This window comes from Nicotiana tabacum, chromosome 7, assembly GCF_000715075.1.
Source record: "Nicotiana tabacum cultivar K326 chromosome 7, ASM71507v2, whole genome shotgun sequence".
Lineage (NCBI taxonomy): Eukaryota > Viridiplantae > Streptophyta > Magnoliopsida > Solanales > Solanaceae > Nicotiana > Nicotiana tabacum.
The window spans coordinates 175,640,009-175,664,983 of NC_134086.1; the positions used below are offsets into that span (position 1 = coordinate 175,640,009).

Consider the following 24,975-nt stretch of genomic DNA (forward strand, 5'->3'; position numbering starts at 1 on the left):
TCAACCCCGGGTTGACCCTTTCCCCAACTTAAATCAAACGATGTCGTTTTGATAAGTGGATTGATCCTGGCCCTTCATCTTACTTGATCGGACGGACAATATCAATCCACCCCACCCCTATATAAGTCCCAAGCCCTACCCCGGCCCCAAACTAAGCACCCCCCCCTCCTACACTGTTCATCATCGTCCCCCAAACCCCCACTCCTAACCCTAGCCGCCCTTGGATCCCACCGCCTGAAACCCGGCGGCATCAACGCCGCCGGTCACCAAAATAACACCCTAGAACCCCCTGAACCTCCTGTATTTGAATATGTTAGCCGTTTGGCTCGAATCTTCCTGAAGGTTCTCGAATCTTCAAATAAACTTAGATCTAAACCAACCAGCCCCAAATTAACACCATGGCTTCCCCTAACTACCCTCGTTGTGGATCTGGTGTTGGTTTGGTTCGAATCGCCTCAGAACTCTTCGAATCTTCTTTTGAAGGTTCGAATCAAATCTGAACTCACTCAGATTCTTTCCAAACTAACACCAAACGACCCCTAGGCCTCCCTCACCCTTGTGTCATCTTTGGTTCCCTTCGAATCTGCCTAGAAGTGTTCGAATTTAGGATCCAAGAATCAGAAAACCCTAAAAATTTCAAAACATGGAATTTGCCTGAGTTAAATAGAAGATTGGGGTCTAATCGACCTTAGTCGAAGTATTTTCAGTTGAAAATACTTCGACTAAGGTCTGTTTGATTTCAAAAAAGGTCCGAATTCAAAGTCAAGTTCGAGTCCGTATGAAATTGAAGATTCAGAGGTATTTTCCTATTTTTCTTTTGTTTCCTACATATGTTGTTGCCTATTTTAGTTGTCTGTTTAATTTTTTTTATTTGTTTAATTCCGTGATTCTGCCTCCTACCTATCTACTTGATCCGAATGTGAATTGTTTCTGTTGGTTGTGATTAATTACAATGTGTCTAATCGACTCGATTAAGTCCGTCGATTAGTTATATTATAGAATTCTGTTTCTGAAAATGCTGTTTGAAATAATCTGTTTATCAGTTGTTTGTCGACAATTGTTGTAAATAATCAGTTTGACTAATACTCGTTAATTAAATCAGCTTTGTTTGAAATTCAATAAGATGCTGTTGATTTCTTAGTATTAAGTTTCAGGCAGTGTCAATATACTGACCATGCCCCTGCACTTATGCTAAATTCAATTTCAATTCAGATTTTTGTTCTGTTAAGTTCTGTGTATTGTTAATACGTTTGTATACAAGTTCAGTGTTCAATCTGAATTTAGTTTTGTCCATTAGCTATTAGACATTGGGTGTGGGATCAATTAGCTATCATTAAAAAGACAAAATGTTTGTTTTGATTTAGGAATTGGTTTTTAGCTGCTAAACAGTTTAATTCAGATAAACCTGTTAAGATTTAGGCAGTCTTTGGTCTGGGGCAGTAAAACTGTAATTACAGTAAGATTTTCAAGGGTATTTCTGGGATAGAAACAGTAGGGTAATGTGATAATAGTAGTGGGCTGAAAGTGGAAAGTTAATGGCTATTATTTAGTGTGATAATGGGAAACAAAGGGTAATGGGCTGCTGAAAATCAGGGAAAAGTTAGCCTAATGGGATTTAAAGTGGAAAAACAGATTTTTAATGGAAATTTTCTGTTTTTAAAAGATAAAGGGGGTCCGGGCAGCACTTAAAAAAGGGGGGACAGACCTGTATAAGATAGAGGGGATTGGGACTGATTTAGGAGAGTTTTACACACAGACTTTGAGAGCTTAGAGATAGTTTAAAAACAGACTTTAAGAGGAGAAAAAAATCAGATTTGAAAGCAGATTTTAAGAATTTAGGAGAACTTATCAGATTTTAAGAGGAGAAACAATCTGATTTAGAAAGAAAGAAATATGAAATAGGAATCTGAAACGGGTAGAGGAAAGAAACTGAAATCTGAAATGTTATCTTTCTAGAATCTGTCCGTTGTTTGCTTGTGAATATTGTTCGGCTCAAATCTGAAATTTTCCTCAAGCTTCTGTCACTGTTCATCTGGGTTAACGGGTCTTGTTCAGACTTGTTGTGTTATTGGTATATTCTGTTGATTTTGTTACTGCTGCTACTGCTGAAATTTACTTCTTCTACCTCCATTTCCAGGTACATACCTTTTAAACTCAGGTTGTGAAAAGCTTCAACACGGCAAATAAATGAAGTTTGGAGTTATAATTTTGCTTTTTACTCATCTAAGTCCTTTAGTTTAAATTTCTGTTTTATTTCATGTTGGTTAACTAGTAGTGAATTCAACACTATGGCTATTAGTTAATCATCTTATTTTGAAATTCGCGTAAAAGTTTGTAATAATATTATCCATTTCGAAGTCTCATTAGTATAGTTATATTTGAATTGTCAAAGTAGGGAATATGGCATGAATGTTGGTCATTATTTAATTTTGTTGTTAGCTAAGTAAGAAAGTAATGTAGAAGTATCAAGAAAACTACAGTAGTAATATCTATTGTTAAATAAGGTAAAATGGTGTTGGTATTATTTTCATGTATAAGATAGCAGGTATCTATAGAACCATCAGTGGATGGTAAGTTGAGTTGTTATGGCTCATTATGATGTTAAAGTGCTACGAATGTTTCAAGACATACAAATATGTGGCATGTAAGGCAATGTTGTTAATCAATTTGTACAATAATTCCCTTTATTATCAATTTGATGCCTATTTACCATCCTAAATAAATAATTAGGCCTATTAGAGTAAAAGCAAGTATATGAGAATAAGATGAGATATACAAATTGCAACATTTTTATCAACGACAATTAGAAATAGGACTTGCACTAAATAGAAATAATAAAAGTTCTTGAAAAAATATTCTTCCCTTCATAAATTATTTTGTGAGTTTCATATGTCCCTCATTCTTTGGTATATGTATATATATGTTGTATTTGTGAAGAATAGTATTAATCATGTTCTTATTCTTTATTTTGAATTTGAATAGTCTTGGATAAACATAAATTATACGCGGAAATTCTAATCGACGGGCAACATTTAATAAATTGTGGATTCTTTTTCAAGAATTAAAGGGTATCTTAAATGGAGATTTCTCGTGATATAATAAACATTTTGTGGAAATTCCATAATACCATTACAGTATTTTGCGCAATTAGGAATACGTTCGCGTACCCTGATTATATTTAAAAGCAAATTCGGATTATGCGTACGCGCAATTTCGAGCGAATATTTTAAAGGATTTCTTCGAGGACGTTAAATTAATTTCATAAAAACCCGCGATGTGCGGTTCAATATTTAAGAAAAACAAATATTCTTGATTCAACACAATCTCGAAAAATGATTGCTTAATAAATATATTATCAAAAGTTATTGTGTACACGTACGCGTGACACAATTCCGCATCTTTTTAATTTATAACACGAATATACGTACGCGTAATTCGATTCAAAAGAATGGTCTTTAATCACAATAAGTAAAAGCGGTAGAAAAATCACGTAACAAAAAGTATTTAATAAAAATCAAGATAATTAAGCCAATAATAAAAACAGTTAAGCGACCGTGCTAGAACCACGGAATTCGGAAATGCCTAACACCTTCTTCCGGATTAACAGAATTCCTTACTCAGGATTTCTGGTTCGCAGAATAATAAACAGAGTCATATTCTCCTTGATTCAGGGATTAAAATTGGTGACTTGGGACGCCTTAAAATTCTCAGGTGGCGACTCTTAAATAATTAAATAAATCCCGTTTCAACTGTCCTTTAATTGGAGAAAACTCCCCACGTGCCTCGCGGCGCGGTAAAAAGGTGGTGCGACAGTCATCACCTTGATGAAGGGTTGAAATAGAATATCTCACAGTCAAAGATCCACTTGTTTTGTGGAATGGCTTAAAGGAAAGATATGACAACTTAAAGTTGGTCACTCTTCCACAAGCACGATATGATTGGGCTCATCTGAGGCTCCAAGACTTTAAGTCTGTTTCTGAATATAATTCTGCGATGTTCAGAATTACTTTTAAATTGAAACTCTGTGGAGATACTATCACTGATTATGATATGCTTGAAAAAACGTTTACAACATTTCATGCATCCAATATAGTACTGCAACAGCAATACAAAGAGAAAGGTTTCAAGAAGTACTCTGAGCTGATTTCTCTTCTCCTTGTGGCTGAACGAAACAATGAATTGCTCATGAGAAATCACGAAAATCGACCCACTGGGTTTGCACCATTTCCTGAAGTGCATGAGGTATATTCCCATTATGCTAAGCGTGGAAAAGGCCGTGGCCCTATTCGTGGTCGTGGTCGTGGTCGTGGTCATGGTCGTGGCCGTGGACAAGGAAGAAATTTTCCTGGTGTAAATCACTCCCCAAAGAAAAATAACCACCAAAAGTGGAAAGGGAAAGATGAGAAGCCAAAGGCAAATGGTTCAGAAACTAAATGTTATCGTTGCGGTGGAAAAGGCCATTGGGCAAATAATTGTCATACACCAAGACATTTGGTTGAGCTTTATCAAGCATCTCTAAATAATAAAGGCCATGAAGCCAATTTTATCTCTGACAATGATTTTGACATCACCCACTTGGATGTGGCAGACTTCTTTGAGCACCCTGATGGAAAGATAGATCACTTGATAGGTGATGGATCCGTGGTTAAAGATGATTGAGTAGTTCAACTTTTATGTTTGCCTATTTTTAGTAGTTAGTGAATAAACATCATGTAATTACAATTCTTTACATGAGTAGTAGTCATTAATATAAAACAATATTATTTATTTTATAAATCTCGCTGCAAAAATACACATATATTTCATGCGATTTTATAAATAATTGCTTCCGATAAAATCCCGTTTCTGAGAGGGCGAACATTTACTGTCTTTTACTAATTTTGGTATTGAGGGAGAATTGTAACTAGAAAGGAATTGAATTAATTTTTTTTGAAAGAGTGGCAGTGAAGTGTGACATAACCCAGGGAAGTACCCATTTTATTTCTTTTTTACAATCATTAAATATGTAATTTTTAGTTACTATCTATTAACACGATCTTTGAAAATTAAACTGTGGATAATACAAAAACACATTCAGTAATTAGACCTTTTTAAAATGTATTACTATTTACGAGCCATCTAAATCGAATGAAGCTTTACTTAACAAGATTTTAGTAGTATATGACTGCATTATTTTTCTACGTAATTGTTTGTTTCAAAATCAAAATTTGCTTGAAATTGCTTTAAAAGTCATTATTGAATCATTCACTTAACTTTGTTTTCTTTTCCTTTTCTTTGAAAGTACTAATGTTTATTCGTATATTTCTTTTGTATGAAACCATGTGAAGCAAATATGGATATCTCTCAAAGCAAACTTGAATCAAATTTTAATTGTAAAAATATTTGTTTAATTGATTCATGTACGACACATACAATATTCAAAGAGAAGAAATATTTCTCTTATTTAAATATGTGTAAGGCATATGTTACTACAATTTCTGGTAGTAGTAAATTAATTGAAGGCTCTGGAAGAGCTACTATAACTCTTCCTAATGGAACAATACTTATCATAGAGAATGCAATGTTCTCCTCCAAGTCCAAGAGGAACTTGTTGAGTTTTAAAGATATCCATCGAAATGGATGTCATATTGAGACAATAGATGAGAATAATCTTGAATATCTCATTATTACCAAGAATTTCTCTGGCCAAAAGAGGGTTATTGAGAAGTTCCAATCTTTATCTTGTGGCATGTATTGGACAAGAATTAGTGCAATTGAGGCACATTCTACCGTAAACCAAAAGGTTACAGATTTCAATACTTTTGTACTTTGGCATGATCGATTGGGACACCCTGGATCAATTATGATAAGACGAATTATAGAAAACTCAAATAGGCATTCATTAAAGAATTTAAAGATTCTTTTAAATAATGAATTTTCTTGCACTTCTTGTTATCATGGCAAGTTAATTATTAGACCATCACCAACAAAGGTTGGAATTGAGTCCCCTGCATTTTTTGAACGTATACAAGGGGACATTTGTGGACCTATTCACCCACCTAGTGGGTCGTTTAGATATTTTATGGTCTTAATAGACGCATCTTCTAGATGGTCTCATATGTGCCTATTGTCATCTCGCAACCTCGCGTTTGCAAAATTAATGGCACAAATAATTCGACTACGGGCACAATTTCCCGATAATCCAATTAAGTCTATTAGACTTGATAATGCTGCTGAGTTTTCATCCCAAGCATTTGACAATTATTGTTTATCAATTGGGATAAAAGTGGAACATCCTGTAGCTTATGTTCACACTCAAAATGGTCTTGCAAAGTCTTTAATTAAACGTCTTCAATTGATAGCAAGACCGTTACTCATGAAAACGAGGCTGCCCACTTCTGTTTGGGGTCACGCCATTTTGCATGCAGCAATGCTAGTTCGTCTCAGACCGATAAATTATCATAAATATTCCCCGTTGCAACTAGTTTTGGGTCATGAACCTAATATATCCCATTTAAGAATTTTTGGATGCGCAGTATATGTGCCTGTAGCACCGCCATATAGCACCAAAATGGGTCCCCAAAGAAGGTTAGGAATATATATTGGGTTTGAATCGCTCTCTATTATTCGCTACCTCGAAACATTAACGGGGGATTTGTTTACTGCACGATTTGCAGACTGTCGATTCGATGAGACACTTTTCCAAAATTAGGGGGGAGAAGTTGGTGAAACAAAACGGGAAATTTTGTGAAAAAAAATCATCATTATCTCATCTTGATCCACGTGCCTCTATTTGTGAAAAAGAGGTGCAAAAGATTATCTATTTGAAGAGAATAGCAAATCAAATGCCAGACGCATTTACGGATCTAAAAAGAATAACAAAATCACATATCCCTGCAGAGAATGTTCCAATCCGTATTGATGTCCCTGTTGGACAATCTTCTAGTGTAATGGATAATGAGTCAAAAACACGCCTAAAACGTGGCAGACCATTAGGTTCCAAAGATCGAAATCCTAGAAAAAGGAAAACAAATTATCAAAATGACACTACGAAAGAATCTCATGAAGAAATCCACAATTTAATAAATTCTGAGATTCATGAGGAATCCACTGAGCCCGAGACTCAAGAAAATAAGGAACTATCAATAAATTCAATCGATATTGAGACAAATTTGAATCGAGTGGATATAGTGGTGGATTATGTCTTTGCATATAATGTTGCATCTAGCATTATGCAAGAAAGTGAGGATCTTGAACTTCAATCTGTTGGAGAATATCGACAAAGACTTGATTGGCCAAAATGGCAAGAAGCAATCCAATCAGAGTTGAATTCACTTGCAAAATGTGAAGTTTTTGGGCCTGTAGTCCAAACACCTAAAGGTGTTAAGCCTGTTGGCTATAAATGGGTCTTTGTACACAAGAGAAATGAGAAAAATGAGGTACAAAGATATAAGGCACACCTTGTTGCACAAGGATTTTCACAAAGGCCTGGTGTCGATTATGAAGAGACATATTCACCTGTTATGGATGCTATAACGTTCCGTTATCTCATTAGTTTTGCTGCCCATGAAAAGCTTGACATGCATTTAATGGATGTGGTTACCGCCTACCTTTATGGCTCACTTGATAATGAGATATACATGAAAATTCCCGAGGGATTTAAAATGCCTAAAGCAAATAATTCAAAGTCCCGGGAAATATTTTCAATCAAATTGCAAAGATTGTTGTATGGTCTAAAGCAATCAGGACGAATGTGGTATAATCGTCTTACTGAGTATTTATTAAAGGAAGGCTATATAAATGATGCCATTTTCCCATGTGCTTTTATAAAGAAAACAACATCGGAATTTGTTGTACTTGCCGTATATGTTGATGACATAAATCTTATTGGAACTCCTATAGAACTCCAAAAGGCAATTGATTGTTTAAAGAAAAAATTCGAGATGAAAGATCTCGGAAAGATAAAATTATGTCTTGGTTTGCAAATTGAACATTTGGCAAACGGAATTTTTGTTCATCAATCTGCCTATATAGAAAAGGTATTGAAATTGTTTTATATGGATGGAGCACATCCATTAAGTACTCTGATGGTTGTTCGATCACTTGATGTGAATAAGGATCCATTCCGACCTCAAGAAGAGAATGAAAAGCTACTTGGTCCTGAAGTACCATATCTTAGTGCAATTGGTGCACTAATGTATCTTGTTAATACTACAAGGCCTGACATAACTTTTTCAGTTAATATCTTAGCAAGATATAGCTCTGCTCCTACGACCGGGAGTCACTTCATCAGTACCTGGGGCTACTGTCCCAGGATGCCAAAGGTATGATCCACACATTGAAAGTGTCAACGTTGACTCACACAGAGATATTGGAATGGAATCAAACACATATTGCGGTATCTAAAAGGGACTACCGATGTGGGATTATTTTATGACAATATTTGCAATTCCGATCTTGTTGGTTATGTTGATGCTGGGTATTTATCCGATCCACACAAGGCTCGATCTCAAACAGATTATGTGTTTACCTGTGGAGGCACTGCCATATCTTGGCGATCGACTAAGCAATCAATTGTGGCTACTTCATCTAATCATGCCGAGATAATTGATATTCATGAAGCAAGTCGAGAGTGTGTGTGGTTGAGGTCTATAATACATCTTATTCGAGACAAATGTGGTTTGAGATGTGACAAACTACCCACGATTTTGTATGAAGACAATGCATCATGCATAGCTTAATTGAAGGGAGGATTCATAAAAGGAGATAGGACAAACCACATTTCACCAAAATTATTTTTCACACATGATCTTCAAAAGAATGGTGATATCAATGTGCAACAGATTCGTTCAAGTGAAAATATGGCTGGTTTGTTCATAAAATCTCTACCGACGTCAACCTTCAAGAAGCTAGTGCACAAGATTGGGATGCGAAGGCTCAAAGATGTGAATTGATGCTCTCATCAGGGGGAGTTAATGCGCGTTGCACTCTTTTTCCCTTACAAGGTTTGTCCCACTGGGTTTTCCTTGCAAGGTTTTTAACGAGGCAACCAAAAGGCGTATTATTAAACATTTGTACTCTTTTTCCTTTTCTAGAATTGTTTTTTCCATTGGGTTTTATTTTAGTTAAGGTTTTAATGAGATATATTACTTATTGAGTAGACATTCAAGGGGGAGTGTTATGAATAGAATTCTATTTAGAGTGAATGTCTATCTTGTAGAGAGTTTTACTTTGTGGCTAAGTCATTTTTCTCCTATAAATAGAGGGGTCTTACCCCATTGTAAATCATCCCAAAATTCAATAAGAATTTCCTCTCTCTCTTTCTCTGCTATATTGTTCTTCTTCTTTTATTGTTTTATAACAATCCTTTTTATTTAAGAAAATTTTACATCCAATAGCTAACTATTGTAACCTATTTATTATAACCAAAATACTTTCAAAATATTATTACTTATAGCTACCTTTTATATTATATAGCAAAATATACATTTATAATATATACTGCAGTATAGGCATGAAATACACTAGTTACGTTCTCTTTCTTCCTTCATATAACACATGATCTCTCTCTCTCTCTCCATTGTTAAGTTTTTTTAAAAGAAACATCAATTTTCGACATTAATGGCTGATTTAAGCACGCCGAAGAGGGTTACACGATTTTTAAAGTTTCAGTACACAATATAAATGTGAAAAAGAGAAGAAAAGTTAGTGATGTTGCTTCCGACAGCAAGGGAAAACAAGTAGTTAAAGGAAGTAGCTCGAAAAAACGGAAGGAGAAGGTGATGTGTGTGTGTATATATATATATATATTGCATACATGTATATTGTGTATTTCATAATCTATCTTTTTTATATATACATAAACAGACTCAATTTTTTTATACATTATACATTTGGAGATATTTGGGTGTTTGTCCTCATACAATGAATTTAGTTCGTACAAGTTTTTATGTTTTGTTATGTTTATAGTTGTATTTATTGATATTTGAATTCAGAAGATAACTATTTTGAATACACTAACAGTACCATATCCCTATTCTTATGATTCAAGCTTTGTATCTTGTCTCTACTGTATTTTGAATACTATACAAATAATGTATTCAAATATACTTGTATTTATCTGTATTTGAAGTCAGAAACCACATATTTTGAATGCAATGAAAGTACTGTAACCACCTAATTGTATTTATCTGTATTTCAAGCATGTATTTACTTTTGTGGCGTTTATATGCATGAATTAAAATTCTTTGTTAAACACCCTCCTAATTCATCACAGTACTTACTCAAACATATGAAGAGTATTTGAGCACATGTGGATTGGTTCCACAAACAGCCTTTGATCTTAATTTACTCCACAAAAATATGGTGCACTCATTGGAACTATGCTATGTGAAAGTTAGATGCCGAGACGATAAGCAATAATATCGCAACTTTTGTTCTAAATACATGAAAGTATTTTGTTTGATTTACAGAATAGTTGATCCCCAAATCTACATCTGTATACATTTCACTTGCCTTATTTTATTACTGAACTTTTGAAATGTTTTGTATACAGCCAGTGTATTGAGGTTGTATGTAACATATACATACACTGAGGAGTCGATTGGTAAGTTGCATAAAAATAATGCTGAATAGGGTGTATTAGTAATGTTGCTATTAGTTATGCTTGCATTAGTAATGCTGGTATTAGTTATGCTTGCATTAGTAATGCTGGTATTAGTTATACTGACATTATTCTTATCCATTGTTTGGTTTGATATATTAAAGCATTGCACAATTTCTAAAAGAATTATTTGTTTACAAAAATGCCCTCAAAACTAATTCACACTCTAACTTTTTAAAAGAAATATATGTTGAGAAATATTTTTATATGAAAAAGTTTACAAAAAATTATTTGATTTGTCTACCTATATTGTAAAATAAAATTAAATATTTATTTATAAAAAAGAAAATATGCTAAGTATTTATTTATTTACTAGGGATATAATTTTATTTCTCACTATTTGGATTATTTTGAAATTGCATTAATATACTAACTAGCATATTTTAATCAAACATAAATTTTGAAAGACAATTTTGTCTTTAACTAAGCTAATGCATGCATTAAAACTCATTGCATTGCTAATACCATTGTTTTCTATGCATTAGTTATGCATAGGATAATACCAAATATGATGTATAGTTAATGCTTGCATAACTAATGTATAGGTTCAAAATGTGTACCAAACAATGTATTATTAATACACAAAGCTAATGCATACATTATTTTATCTAATGCATCCTACCAAACGACCCCTGATAGTATTGTAACAATTTTCTCATAATTCAAGCCTCTATACTAGCTTTACTGTATTTTAAATACTCGAAAAATAATGTATTCATATGTAGTTATTTTTGTCTGTATTTTAAAGTCCAATAACAACCTATATTGAATAAACCGAATGTACTGTAACCACCTAGTTGTATTTAACAACATACATACATATATGTATGGATGTATGTATATACTTACTGTATAGATGCGTGAGGTAGTCTATATATATCAGGACTGCACCTCCCCAACTCAATCGAGTCACACAAACCGTCCAATCCAAGAATGGTGCCACAGACCCCAGTAGAGAATTCCTATTCAAATGACCAATTACTTCATCGCTATGCTGAGTTCCTAATTGGTTCAGAAGTTGTATTATACTTTATGTTATGTAAATGAGACTCTTGGAACACCTTAATTGCATTGGTTATGGGACTTTTGTGCTGGGTAACATGAGAACGTTATTGTGCAAAGTGAGACAAAATATGTGGGCACAAGGTGCGGAGTGGTCTAAAGGTTTGGAAGTTGAGGTTATGATATGAGACATCGAGTTTTGAGATGGCTAGGGTTGTGCACCAGAAACAATATGATTGATTGACTTGTCAATGTCTTCCTTACTTGAGTTCATTATACTTCTCTGTGTTCCATCTTGTTAGTGTTGATTTACTTGGTTATCTTTCGTTTCCATCCGAGCTTCCTTTTATTATTTCGACTGTTTGTAGATTGATTTATCCATGTTGTTGATATTACTTCGTTATCTTTATCTTGATATTTGTTATCATATCTTGTTCAATCTGTCTGACCAGTAGATGTGTTGATTGTTTCTTGTCACTACCCCACCGATGTTAGTCTTGATACTTATTGAGCACCGTCGTGGTGTGCTCATACTATACTTCTGTATATTTTTTTGTGTACAAATCCAGGTATTGATCGATAGTAGTTGTGCGGATCGTCACGGTGAAGACTCAAGGTAACATGTTGTTGCATTCGCAGGCCTCAGAGTCACCGCCATTTGTATTTACGTTCCATTGATTCCTTCTCGTTCTGGAACAGTGTTGTATTTATTTTGTATAACTACTCTTAGAAAGACTTATGACTTGTACCACCGATTTTGGAAACTTGTGATTTATTCAGAGTTATTTAATTTGAAGTTACTAAATGTCAATGTTATTTTGGGTTGTGACAATATATTGTATGGATGTATGCATATATTTAAGGGTCGTTTGGTAGGAGGTATTAGAAAAAACAATACAAGTATTAGCTCTACGCATTATTAATACTTTGTTTGGCACATTTTTTTAACTTGTGTATAACTAATACCTGCATTAGTTATACATCATACTTGGTATTGTCCTTTGTATAAGTAATGCATAGAAAATCATGGCATTAGTAATAACAAGGCTATTAATGCATGCATTAGTATGGTTAAGATAAAATTGTCCTTAAAGTCCCTTAAAGTTAGAGAATATGAAGGATATTTGTGTAAACAACTATTTTTCTTAAAAATTATGCAATGCATTATAATTTTAAAGTCCCTTAATGCTTGCATTACTAACTCATGCATTACTAATACACCTTATTCCGCACTATTCTTATACACCCTACCAAACGACCCCTTACTGTATTGATGCGTGTCCTGTATCCACTTTATGATATAGTAGTTAAGTGCAAGCAGTATGTATACAGCCTAGTTTAATGAATACATCAATATTTAATGTGTTAGGAAACTTAATCATACTATAATGTATCCCTGTACCTTTAATTCAATCATTCAGGAACAATCAAATACATCAAGAAATCTAAAAGCACAAATTTTTTATCTCACGTATAATTCATAAGTTCAAGTATCAAAATACAAAATCTTTAACAAAATAAACAAACATGGAAGGGGGAATCAAAATCAGAGCAATGACGCTGAATACAATGCTCTGATTTTTTGTTAAACGTCCGAAAAATCTTCTAATTATGTCACGATAATGAGACGTACTTGAATTGATTCAGTTGAGATCGTTTAGGAGTGATACACGCTACTTGATTGCTCTGCCTATTATTATACATTTGTACTCCCTATTTATTAGGCGAATTACACGACTGTATTTATGAATACAGAAACGCGGATACAACAAATATAGTCGGGTAGCAATGAAATATTATCTATAAGAAGTAAATATGTATTGTAGCTATAGAAAGTTAATAGCCACTTAACTACAGTGATTTCTAAAAATTCGTTATTATTTAACTCTTTTGTTGGCCTTGGGCTTATCGAACCTTGCTCATTTAGCTTTTAGTTTGTTGGACTTCGCAGATTTTGTCCAAAACAAGCTAGAAGCCCTAATGGACCCATTAGCCCACAGGTCATGTCCATTTGCTTGCCTTTTCTACGGGGCATTTGCATTTATACTCGTTTTTTGTGTTACGTTTTAACTTGTGTTTTTTTTTTTGCAAAAAAAAATTGTAAGTGTACCCGCTTTTTCGCATAACTTCAGCATACGGGCTTAAAGTAGCAAAGGCAATCACGCAAAACTTCAGCATTCTAGTAGCCGTGCCTGAAGTTCAGCTCTAGAGTTGAAGTTTTTGTTTTGTAACTGGCGCACTTCAGCTCTAGAGCTGAAGTTTTTATTTTGTAACTGGCGAACTTCAGCTCTAGAGCTGAAGTTTTTGTTTTTGTAATTGGCTCTAGAACTGAAGTTTTTGTTTTGTAACTAGCGAAGTTTTCGTTTTGGAACTGTCGATATCGAAGGAAGTTTTTGGCTGGACCATCTTTTTTCCATCTTTTTTGGTGCGAGAAAAATGTTTTTCGTTGAATATTTCATTGTCATACAAAAATATCATTCTCCGAATATTGTGAAGTTTTCATTGCACGTAGAGAGGGGAATTCAACAGATATTTATCGAACACTAACATAAAATGGAGGCAGTGAAGTGTTTTGTGACTATAGTAATGCATATAATAAACGGAAAGAATGTGATCCTTTTTCTCTTACTGGGCGTAACATATGGTATTTTAATCATGCACTTCAATAGGGGAAGACGTCAACTAAACCAAATTTTAGATTTGCACTATTTATATTGGTATATTATTTATTTATTTGCTGGTAGGGGTGTTCATGGTTCGGTTTGGATCAGTTTTTCCCTAAAAAGAAACCAAACCAAGTAAGTCGGTTTTTCAAATATTAAAACCGAACCGAACCAAACCAACTAAGTCGGTTTTTTCTTGATTCAGGTTATGTCGGTTTTTCGATTTTTTCGATTATTTGTCGTTTTTTTCTTAAATATAAGACATACACTACCAAACACATATTTCGGCGACCACATTTTCAACGTAACACTATCAAATTAATTGCCCTTTGAGAAATCTATTAGTTACCAAGATATATTTATGATAATTGAATCAAATAGTGATGAATAATTTAAGGACTCAATTAATAATATATTATTTTTAACATGAAATAGATTCTTACACTTAACAAAAGAAAACTACCAATCAAACTAAAATGTAAAGGTAAAAACCTGTACTAAAAGTGCAAACGATTAACATTTACTATAAGAATTTTGAAACTTTGTATAAAAATATACATATATATGTATGTAATAATAAATTTAAAATAGCTACTCCTATATTCGGTTTGGTTCAGTTTTTTTTTATTAAAATCAAAACCAAACCAAATTTGATCGGTTTTTAAATTTCAAAACCAAAACTAAACCAAACCAAAAAGTATCGATTTTTCTGGTCGATTTGGTTTGGTTTTCGGTTTGGTTCGGATTTTTATGAACACCCCTATTTGCTGGTATAGTTCAATGTCCACTCATCCCTATCAATAAGAAAGCATTGATGAATGATTTAAAAGGAATTGCTTGTTACATTCTCAACTTATTGTATAATTTGATGTCGAAAGAGATTGGACTAGAAGGAGGAGAAGGTTGAGGAGAAAAGGGGCTGAAGTTATTTAAAAAGTGGGTACAAATTAAAATTTAAAAAAAAAAAAGAGTATAAGTTAAATTGGGGCGACCAAATAGAACGCCCTTTGTAATTTTTACTTTTTCTACAGGGGCAGCCGGGCAGCAGGTCATGCTTGATTTTATCTTATTTTAGTTATTAGCAATTTTATTTTATTTTTATTTTTGTTCCCATTTTTCATTTAAGAAAAAAAAAAAAAGAGGATAAGAGAGTGCTAACTAATATGTGGACTAATGGCCCACATGTATAGTTTTTGTATATAGGTATTAGGGTAAAAATTGCACGGGGCGCCCTATTTGGTTGTCCCCATTTAACCTATATCCATTTTTTAAATTTTTTTTAACTTGTACCCACTTTTTAAACAACTTCAGCTCCCTTTCTCCTCTCCTTCAGTACCTCACCAGAAGAAAGCAAGGTTGTGTTTTAACATTTATAAATAACGGTGGAATAGTAGTATCAACAAAGTGAAGAGAAAATGTAGTTCTTTATCTTCATAAATACTAAAGGGGAACTAGATTTTGATAAGAGTTGGTATCCAAGTTCTTTGTGCTTTTAATCTTTCTCTTTCTGATGTTTTTTTCATCTACAGATATTTTTCTACTGGACAAAATGGTGATATATGATAATGAGAAACAACGAGTTGGATGGCTTACAACAAACTGCAACAGGCTACTACTGCCAGATAAATTAGTCATGAGCATGAACAAATACTTTATGACTAAAAATCTCAACGAGAATCACCAAAGTTATAGCGGCTATCTAACAATATATCAAATTGAAGCTAGCTTAGAAATATCAAGCTAGCTTAGAGCTGAAGTTTCCCAGTTACAACACAAAAACTTCAGCTCGAGAGCTGAAGTTTCCAGTTACAATAGAAAAACTTCAGCTCGAGAGCTGAAATTTCCAGTTACAACACAAAAACTTCAGCTCTAGAGCTGAAGTTTGCTAGTTACAAAACAAAAACTTTAGCTCTAGAGCTGGACTTCAGGCCCGGCTACTAGAATGCTGAAGTTTTGCGTGATTGCTTTTGCTACTTCAGTCCCGTGTGCTGAAGTTATGCGAAAAAGCGGGTACGCTTGCATTTTTTTTTGCAAAGCGGGCACAAGTTAAAAATGTGATACAAAAAGCGGGTATAGATACAAATGCTCCGTTATTAATTATATATAATGATTACTTTTAATAGTTGTCGCTATTTTGTACTAGAGAAGGTAAAGTTTACCTTTAGAGGAAAAAAAGTAGCGAAAAAGATTGAAGTTCATATGCCTGTTAATCAAAGGTTATAAATTAAATGAACAGTAAATCTTGATATTCTTGATGCAAATTTTCTTGACAAATCGCTTTTTTCTTAATATAGTAAACTAGTTAATTCCATAAGGGACATGTAAATAGTAAAATTATTATAAATTACCAAACAATACTTATTAAGTAGAGTTACATGCTCATCATTTGAAAGCAAAATTTTACTTGTCTAATTAGAATTTCTGACTCAATCTAAGATACAACCCGTCGACGTAGGGGGGGGGGGGTTGCAAGATACATTATATTTGATCCCAAAACCAATAAAACCATGTTAGCAAACGGCAATGTCTAAGGAAAAATAGTACACTATTGTATTATTCACGATAAATAATTAGGGGTTGTTTGGCAGGAGGCATTAGAAAAAATAATGCAAGCATTAGCTCTATGCATTACTAATACCTTGTTTGGTACCTTTTTTCAACTTGTGTATAACTAATACTTATATTAGTTATATGTCACGACCCTAACCCCGAACCCGGTCGTGATGACGTCTCTCGTGAAGACAAAGCCAGCCAATTAGACCTAATTCACTATTTAAAACAGTTAAACAATATAAGAGCAGTCTAAACATGATTTAATAATAATAAGCAGCGGATATACAACCCAACACAGCCCTAACCGGGGTGTCACAAGTCACGAGCATCTACTAGGGTATTAATACAACTGAAGGTCTGAAGTGTACAAATACAGTCTAATAAAATGAAGAGAGAGAAAAGCAAAAGCAATGTTGCGAATGCCGGCAGCTACCTTGCAAATCTCTGATGACTCTGCCTCCGATCAGCCCAAACATACCTGAATCTGCACACAAGGTGCAGGGAGTAATGTGAGTACTCCGACTCGGTGAGTAATAATAATAAATAAAGACTGAAGGCAAGAAATCACGTAAAACATATCAAGATGGTGTATAGAAGCAGTCCAAAACCAGTAAGAAAGCAGTGAAGCTGTAAAAATCTTTTTAAAATATTACGGATCAGTTTAAACTTCTTTGAAAATGACTTTCCCAACAGTTACGCAAATGAATGCCAAAAATAGTTAATGCAGATAAGCACAGAAATTCGCCCCTCGGGCACAATGTTAACAACTCCGCCCATCGGGCAATATCTCAGAACAATAACAGCCCCTCGGGCAATCACATAGAACGGTACCAGCCCCTCGGGCAAACTACATAGAACAATATCAGCCCCTCGGGCTATCACATAGAACAATATCAGCCCATCGGGCTATCACATAGAACAATATCAGCCCCTCGGGCTATCACATAGAACAATATCAGCCCCTCGGGCTATCACATAGACCAATATCAGCCCCTCAGGCTATTACATAGAACAATGTCAGCCCCTCGGGCTATATCTCACATCACAATGAGTACCCGCGCTCACTGAGGGTGTACAGACTCCGGGAGGGGCCCCTTACGGCCCAAGCGCAATATCAAGTCATCTCGTGGCATAAAATCTAGGGCCTCGGCCTCATATCAGTCAAGCCACCTCGTGACGTATATATGTATCTCAGGCCCTCGGCCTCATAAACAATATCAACAAGTCATATCGTGGCGTACATATCTCAGGCCCTCGGCCTCAATCAGTATCAGTGTTTCCTCACAACTAGGCCCTCGGCCTTACTCAATTAAAAATACTCACAAGCCCCTCGGGCATTAGTAAAACAATATTTCTCAGCCCAAAACATCATTTAAAATATCATTTAAGTCTCAAAACGGAGTAAAAATGACTGAATGGTAAAACAATGAAATAGCATGACTGAGTTCAATTAATAAGTCAAAGCAGTGAGGAAATAGTAATAAAAATCCCTGAAAGGTTCAAATAGTTGGCACGAAGCCCAAATTTGGCAATCAACCTAAATCATGATGATAACAAATAAGTTTCAGTCAAATACGCGGTAAAATCATCAATCGCGACGAACCAAGTCACAATCCCCAATAGTACACGACCCCACGCTCGTCGTCAAGCGTGTGTCTCACCTTAATATAGCACTATGATGTGCAATCCGGGGTTTCAAACCCTCAGAACATCATTTACAATCATTACTCACCTCTATCCGGTCCGAACTCTAGCCCGCGATGCCTTTACCTCTCGAATCGGTCTCCGGATGCTCCAAATCTAGCCGAAATCAGTACCAAACCATCAAAATGTGCTAAGGGAACAAAGCCCACTTGAAAATAATCAAATTACCACAAAATTCTCGAAATGGGTCAAACTCGACCCCCGGGCCCACATCTCAGAATTTGACAAAATTCACAAAATTAGAATCATTATACTCTCACGAGTCTAACCATATGAAAATTATCCAATTCCGATATCATTTGGTCCTTCAAATCATCATTTTATATTTTTGAAAGATTTTACAATTTCTTCCCAAATTCCATCCCAAATCACGAATTAAATGATGAATTCAATGATAGATTCATGTACTCTAGCCAAATCTGAGTTAGAATCACTTACCCCGATGAATTTCTTGAAAAAACTTCGAAACATTGCCAAAATCCGAGCTCTCTAGGTCAAAATATCAAATAAAACCCAAAACCTCGAATTTATAGAGTACCCCACAGATTTCAGCTCTGCGGTCCGCACAAAACCAGTGCGGTCCGTACAAAAACGACCGCGCCGCACAAGCTTTCCTTTGTAGTGATAGACTTTAATATTTTGGCTATAACTTTCGCTACAGATGTTTAAATTGCAATATCTTTACCTTTCTGGAAATTAGACACGAAGGTCTACAACTTTCATTTTTGAATCATCTCAAAATTCTTTGTAGATCAAAAGATATGAGTTTCCGAAGTAGGACCAGCAGAATGTTTTTCACCGCGGCCGCACACCATTTTGTGCGGTCCGCACAGCACCTATCGCGGCCGCACACCATTTTGTGTGGTTTGTACAACACTCATCATGGACGCACTTCATTTTGTGCGGACCGCGCGGGTGAGTTCCCTTCTGGACCTGCTACAACTATGATTTTTGGCTTAAAATATCCCGGAATCTACCCGGAACTCCCAGAACTTCAAACCAATTATACCAACACATCCCATGACATCGTTCAAACTTGTTCAAAACTTCGGAACACTCACAACAACATCAAATTACCAATTTAACATAGCATTCAAGCCTAAGAACTCCAAAAACTCTTAAATTATGCTTTCGATCAGAAAGTCTATCAAACCTCGTCCGAATGACCTGAAATTTTGCACACACATCCCAAATGACACAACGAAGCTACTGCAACTCTCGGAATTTCATTCCGACCTTTATATCAAAATCTCACCTATCAACCGGAAAACGCCTAAACATTCCACGGACTTCCAACATGCATTATAAGGCTCCTTAGTCCCAAATCACCTAACGGAGCTAACCAAATCATAAAATTTTCAATCCGAGATCAAATACAAACAAGTCAAATCTTGGTCAAACCTTTCAAATTTTAAGCTTTCAGCCGAGACTGTTCTTCCAAATTCATTCTGATTAACCTGAAACCCAACACCAATGATTTACCTAAGTCATAATACACCACACGGGGCAAGTCATGCCCGAGAACTGGAGAGCAAAGTGCAAAAGCTCAAAACGACTGGTCGGGTCGTTACATTATACATCATACTTGGCATTATTCTATGCATAAGTAATGCATAAAAAACCATGGCATTAGTAATACCAAGGCTTTAATGCATGCATTAGCATGGTTAAAGACAAAATTGTCCTTAAAGTCCCTTAAAGCTAGAGAATATGGAGGACATTTTTGTAAGCAACTATTTTTAAAAAAATTATGCAATGCATTATAATTTTAATACACCACACCAAATAATAGATAGGAAATAATATTTGCATAACTAATGCTTGCATTACTAATACATATATTACTAATACATGCATTACTATTACACATTATTCCGTACTATTCTTATACACACTACCAAACGACCCCTTAGAATAAAAATGAACTTAAGATAAAATAATATAAAATCTATTGAAATTGCAAAAAGTACTCAACTATGAATTCATAAGACAAACAAGACATTTTGAAACGATGAAATTAAATTTCGGATCCGTTTTTCTTTACGCACATTGACCGTGATATTTTTTTGGGAAACTAGCAATTATGTCTATTTGTAAGTAGTTTATTATAAAAATTTGTCAATTCGTAAAATATTATTAATATTAGCTAGATGTTATCAATATTAGCCAATTAGCAAATAGCTATTTGTAGCCAGAAAAATGTCAATTTTGTTGAGTGAGTGTTATTAGAATAGATTGAGTACATCATAAGATCTCAATTTTGGGATGATTCAGCGGAGTTTTGAGTGGTTTGAATTGAAAATTCAAAGTAGAAAATGAACATAAAAAAAATAATATGTGTGTCACATATATATCTCTATATACCTTAGTGTGTGATACATGTTTGATATATGTGTCGCATAAGAAATTTTAAAATACGATTTTAACTACGAATTTTGATACCAAATCATCTCCAATCTTTCTCAAATTTTGTATATTGACTCATCTATATATTTTTTATGAATTTCAACCATACCCATTGACAAGATCCTTTTTTGCTTAATTTTTTTGGAATACACACACACACACACACACTAGTATTTTATCAATTTGTTCGCTACCTCATTCATAAATGTCCTTTCCGTTTTACTTCTAATATTACCGATCACACTTAAAAATATGAAAGGAGATTTTTGTTTGTGATTTTTGGAAAGAAAGAACCTTATTTATTTGTATTTTCAATTTTTGTGCGTGTTTGACTAGTTTTGATAAGTTTATAATTAATGACTAGAGGATGATAAGATAAGACTTATTAGAGACATTTATGTAATATAACTATTTTTCTTTGCTTGATAAAAGAGCTCCTTCATAATCAGGGAGACATTAAGTGGGCATTTGGACATAAGAATTGTAAAATTCCAAAAAAAAAAGTGAAACTTTTTTCAAGTGAAAATGATATTTGAAAATTAGAGTTGTGTTTGGACATGAATATAATTTTAGATTGTTTTTGAAGTTTTATGATTGATATGAGTGAAAATTTTGAAAAGCAGTTTTTTGAGTTTTTTAAATTTTCGAAAAATTTCAAAATTTATTTTAAAGTGAAAATTGAAAATTTTATGGTCAAATACTAATTTCGAAAAAAATAAAATTTTATTTTAAAAAAATAAAAAAATTCTTATGTCCAAACGGGCTCAAACTTCTCCTCCAAGTTAAAAAAGAGAAAAGTTCTCTTTAATATTTTTTCCCAACTTGCTATAATACTTTATAATGCCAAGCTCCTTTTTTTTCATAGGGTGATGCCTATCACAAATACAAATTGTATCAACAAGTTTTGACCCAAATACATATACAACCCATTCAACTTGGTATTATTTTTCATTTTGGAACTCTATCTCAACCTTATTCTATTTTAGTCCTCTAGTTCTAATTTATATGTTCCATTTTGGCCCTCAAACTCTATTTTTTATGCTCCACTTTAACACAAAAGTTGAAACAAGTGTAAAAAATATAGCGCGTGTGTATACAAAAATCTGATGTGTAATAAATATTCAATTAAATGTTGCCACATGATTTTTTTATCCATGTCAAACGGGTTAGTACTAAAACATCTGAACTCAACCGTATTTTGGTAAAATTAAGTCCGCTTCTTATTTACACAAGAAAATGACTACACTGAAAATGAAATCCGAATGTAGTTCACTTATTTTGTCAAATTTACACCCATAAAAGCCCGACCTGAATTTCTTGGTGTCCATGATACTTTCAGTTCAACTTGAAATCCACAAGAACAAATATTCATTCCATTATGAAAAAATAATTTTCTTCGAGACATGGATTCACTTCATCCTTCAAGCTTAAATGAAATAAACCCACAAAAAAAATCAAAATAAATAAATGAATAATAAAATTGCAAAAAGTTTGAAATTTTCTGGATGGCCATGTACGAAATCTGCAGATGAAAGCTTTGGAACTTTGAGAATAAAGATACGGCAACAATGGATGAAAAAATACAACCAAGCTCGGGTATTTTAGTATTGATCCGTTTGATATGGATAAAAAAAACAGGTGATAATATTTAATTGGATATTTATTACACTGTAGATTTGTGTATACACACGTGCTATATTTTTTGCACTGATTTCAACTTTTGTGTTAAAGTGAAACATAAAAAATAAAGTTGGAGGGCCAAATTGGAACATATAAAATAGAGTTGGAGGACCAAAATGAAACAAGGTTGAGATAGAGTGCCAAAATGAAAAATAAGACCAAGTTGAATGGGTTAGTATATGTATTTGGCCACAAGTTTTTGTAGATTTTCGTCGGAGAATACGATAATTACCCCTTCAGCTTGTGTGTCGGAGTCCTATGACCCGTGAACTTGTTCAAAATAGTATTATAATTATCCACTAGCAGTGCATATAGCGTAAAAACAAGATAAGAATATAAAATTTATGACCAAAAAGGTTATTTTGACCACTTTTTCAAAATTTTCAAAAAAACTTTCTTCCTCACTCACAAAATTGTTCTTCCTCTTATTCAAAATAAGTGATTTTTGTTGATTTCACACATATTAAGAAATTCACATTGTAACATTAATTAACAATAAAAATAACTATATTAACCTTTACTATCTCTTCACTTAAACACTCCTAACACATATTCCAACATTAATTACTCTAAGGGCAATATAGGAAAAAAATAATTAATTCATTCTTGAAATCTAGAAAAATAACTTATTTTGAACCACAAGAAAAAAGCCAAAGAATCACTTATTTTAGACCGGAGGGAGTAATATTTTTCAAATGAAATGCATGTCAAGACATAATTTCAAATTTCAAATACCATTTTTTAATTTAACTCCAAATATTACTTTTTTTTTTCTTTCAAAATTACAATTTTTATGTCCAAACGCCCTAATATTTTCGGATCAAAAGTCTAAGTTTTTCTAGAAAAAAGGTTTGGCAAACAGTATTCTCCTTTTCCATTTTTATTTTCTCACAAAATTCTTCATCAAATAGCTACACAAATACTCAAATCTTTACCTATCTTCTGTTGGATTATCCACAAATTAGAAAGCATAGTACTAATAAGAATGGTAAAGGAAGAATATGATTAATAGCCCGTTTGCCAAACTTATAAAATCAGTTTATTTTCATAAGTGTTTTTTCTAAAAGTACTTTTAAAAAAAGAGTTTTTTGTGAGAAGTAGTTTGTGTTTGACTAATTAATTAGAAAAACACTTTTGAGCAGTAATTAATGTTTGGCCAAGCTTTTGAAAACTGCTTCTAAGTGTATTTTTTTCAAAAGTGCTTCTCAGAAAAGTGCTTTTGGAGAAAAACTACTTTTTTCTGCTTTTCCAAAACTGCTTCTGCTTCTCCTCAAAAGCATTTTTTTTCCTTCCAAAAGTTTGGCCAAACACCTCAATTTTTGGCCAAAAGTATTTTTGCCAAAAAAAAAAACACTTTTAGCCCCAAGAAAATTTGGCCAAACAGGTTATAAGTCTTTTAATGATATGGGTGGTTCAAGATGGTAGGAGAGAAAGTGAAAGAGAAACTACAAAAATATCATGTTTTAGAAAAATAAAATAAAAATGAGATTGGTCTGGGAGGTCCTAAATTACAAAAAACATGTGCTAATATAGTCTTGATTTTTTATTTTTATTTTTCATTTTCATTATCGTAATGTTAAACGTTTTGTTTTACAATTCTATTTTATCAAGATTAGAAAACTTCGCCAAACACATGAAACTTTACCCAATCCACTACAGTTTTATGTATAACAGCCACCAACATCTATATTCACAACAGTATTTGGGAGAAGATGTACATTTTACGGTATTTTGACAAGTTTTATACGAAAACAAGAACCTCCTAATCAGTGGCGGAGCCAGAATTTTCATCAATGGATATCAAATATAAATAATTAAATATATTGAAAAGTCAAGGGGAGTCAGCATATTATAAAAATATATAAAATAAAAAAAATTATCTAACAATATAGTATAATTTTCCGACGAAGGGATGTTGTTCAATGTGGCTCCGCCACTGCTTCTGATCCGACTTACTGTCGAATAAGCGTATTGCTTTTAATTTTTTGGCCAAATACATATACAACTCATTCAGCTTGACACCATTTTTTATTTTGACACTCTATCTCTACCTTGTTCCATTTTGGCCCTTCAACTCTACTTTATATGTTCCATTTTGGCCCTCTAATTCTATTTTTATGTTTCACTTTAATACAAAAGCTAAAACCAATGCAAAAAATATAGCGCGTGTGTATACAAATCTGAGGTGTAATAATTATCCAATCAAATATTTTTACCTAGCTTTTTCATCCATGTCAAATGGGTCAATACTAAAATACCCGAACCCGATCGTATTTTTTCATCCACTGTTACCTCATCTTCATTCTCAAAGTTCCAAAGCTTTCA

The 24,975-nt window shown here is 33.7% G+C and overlaps 1 protein-coding gene across 1 annotated transcript; it reads left to right on the forward strand.

Annotated features, from left to right (window-relative positions):
* The first annotated feature begins 4,185 nt into the window (after positions 1-4,185).
* Positions 4,186-4,659, forward strand: LOC142162441 (uncharacterized). Its single transcript, XM_075218796.1, has one exon. It carries the CDS (start codon positions 4,186-4,188, stop codon positions 4,657-4,659), a length of 474 nt encoding a protein of 157 aa, XP_075074897.1.
* Positions 4,660-24,975: the final 20,316 nt, after the last annotated feature.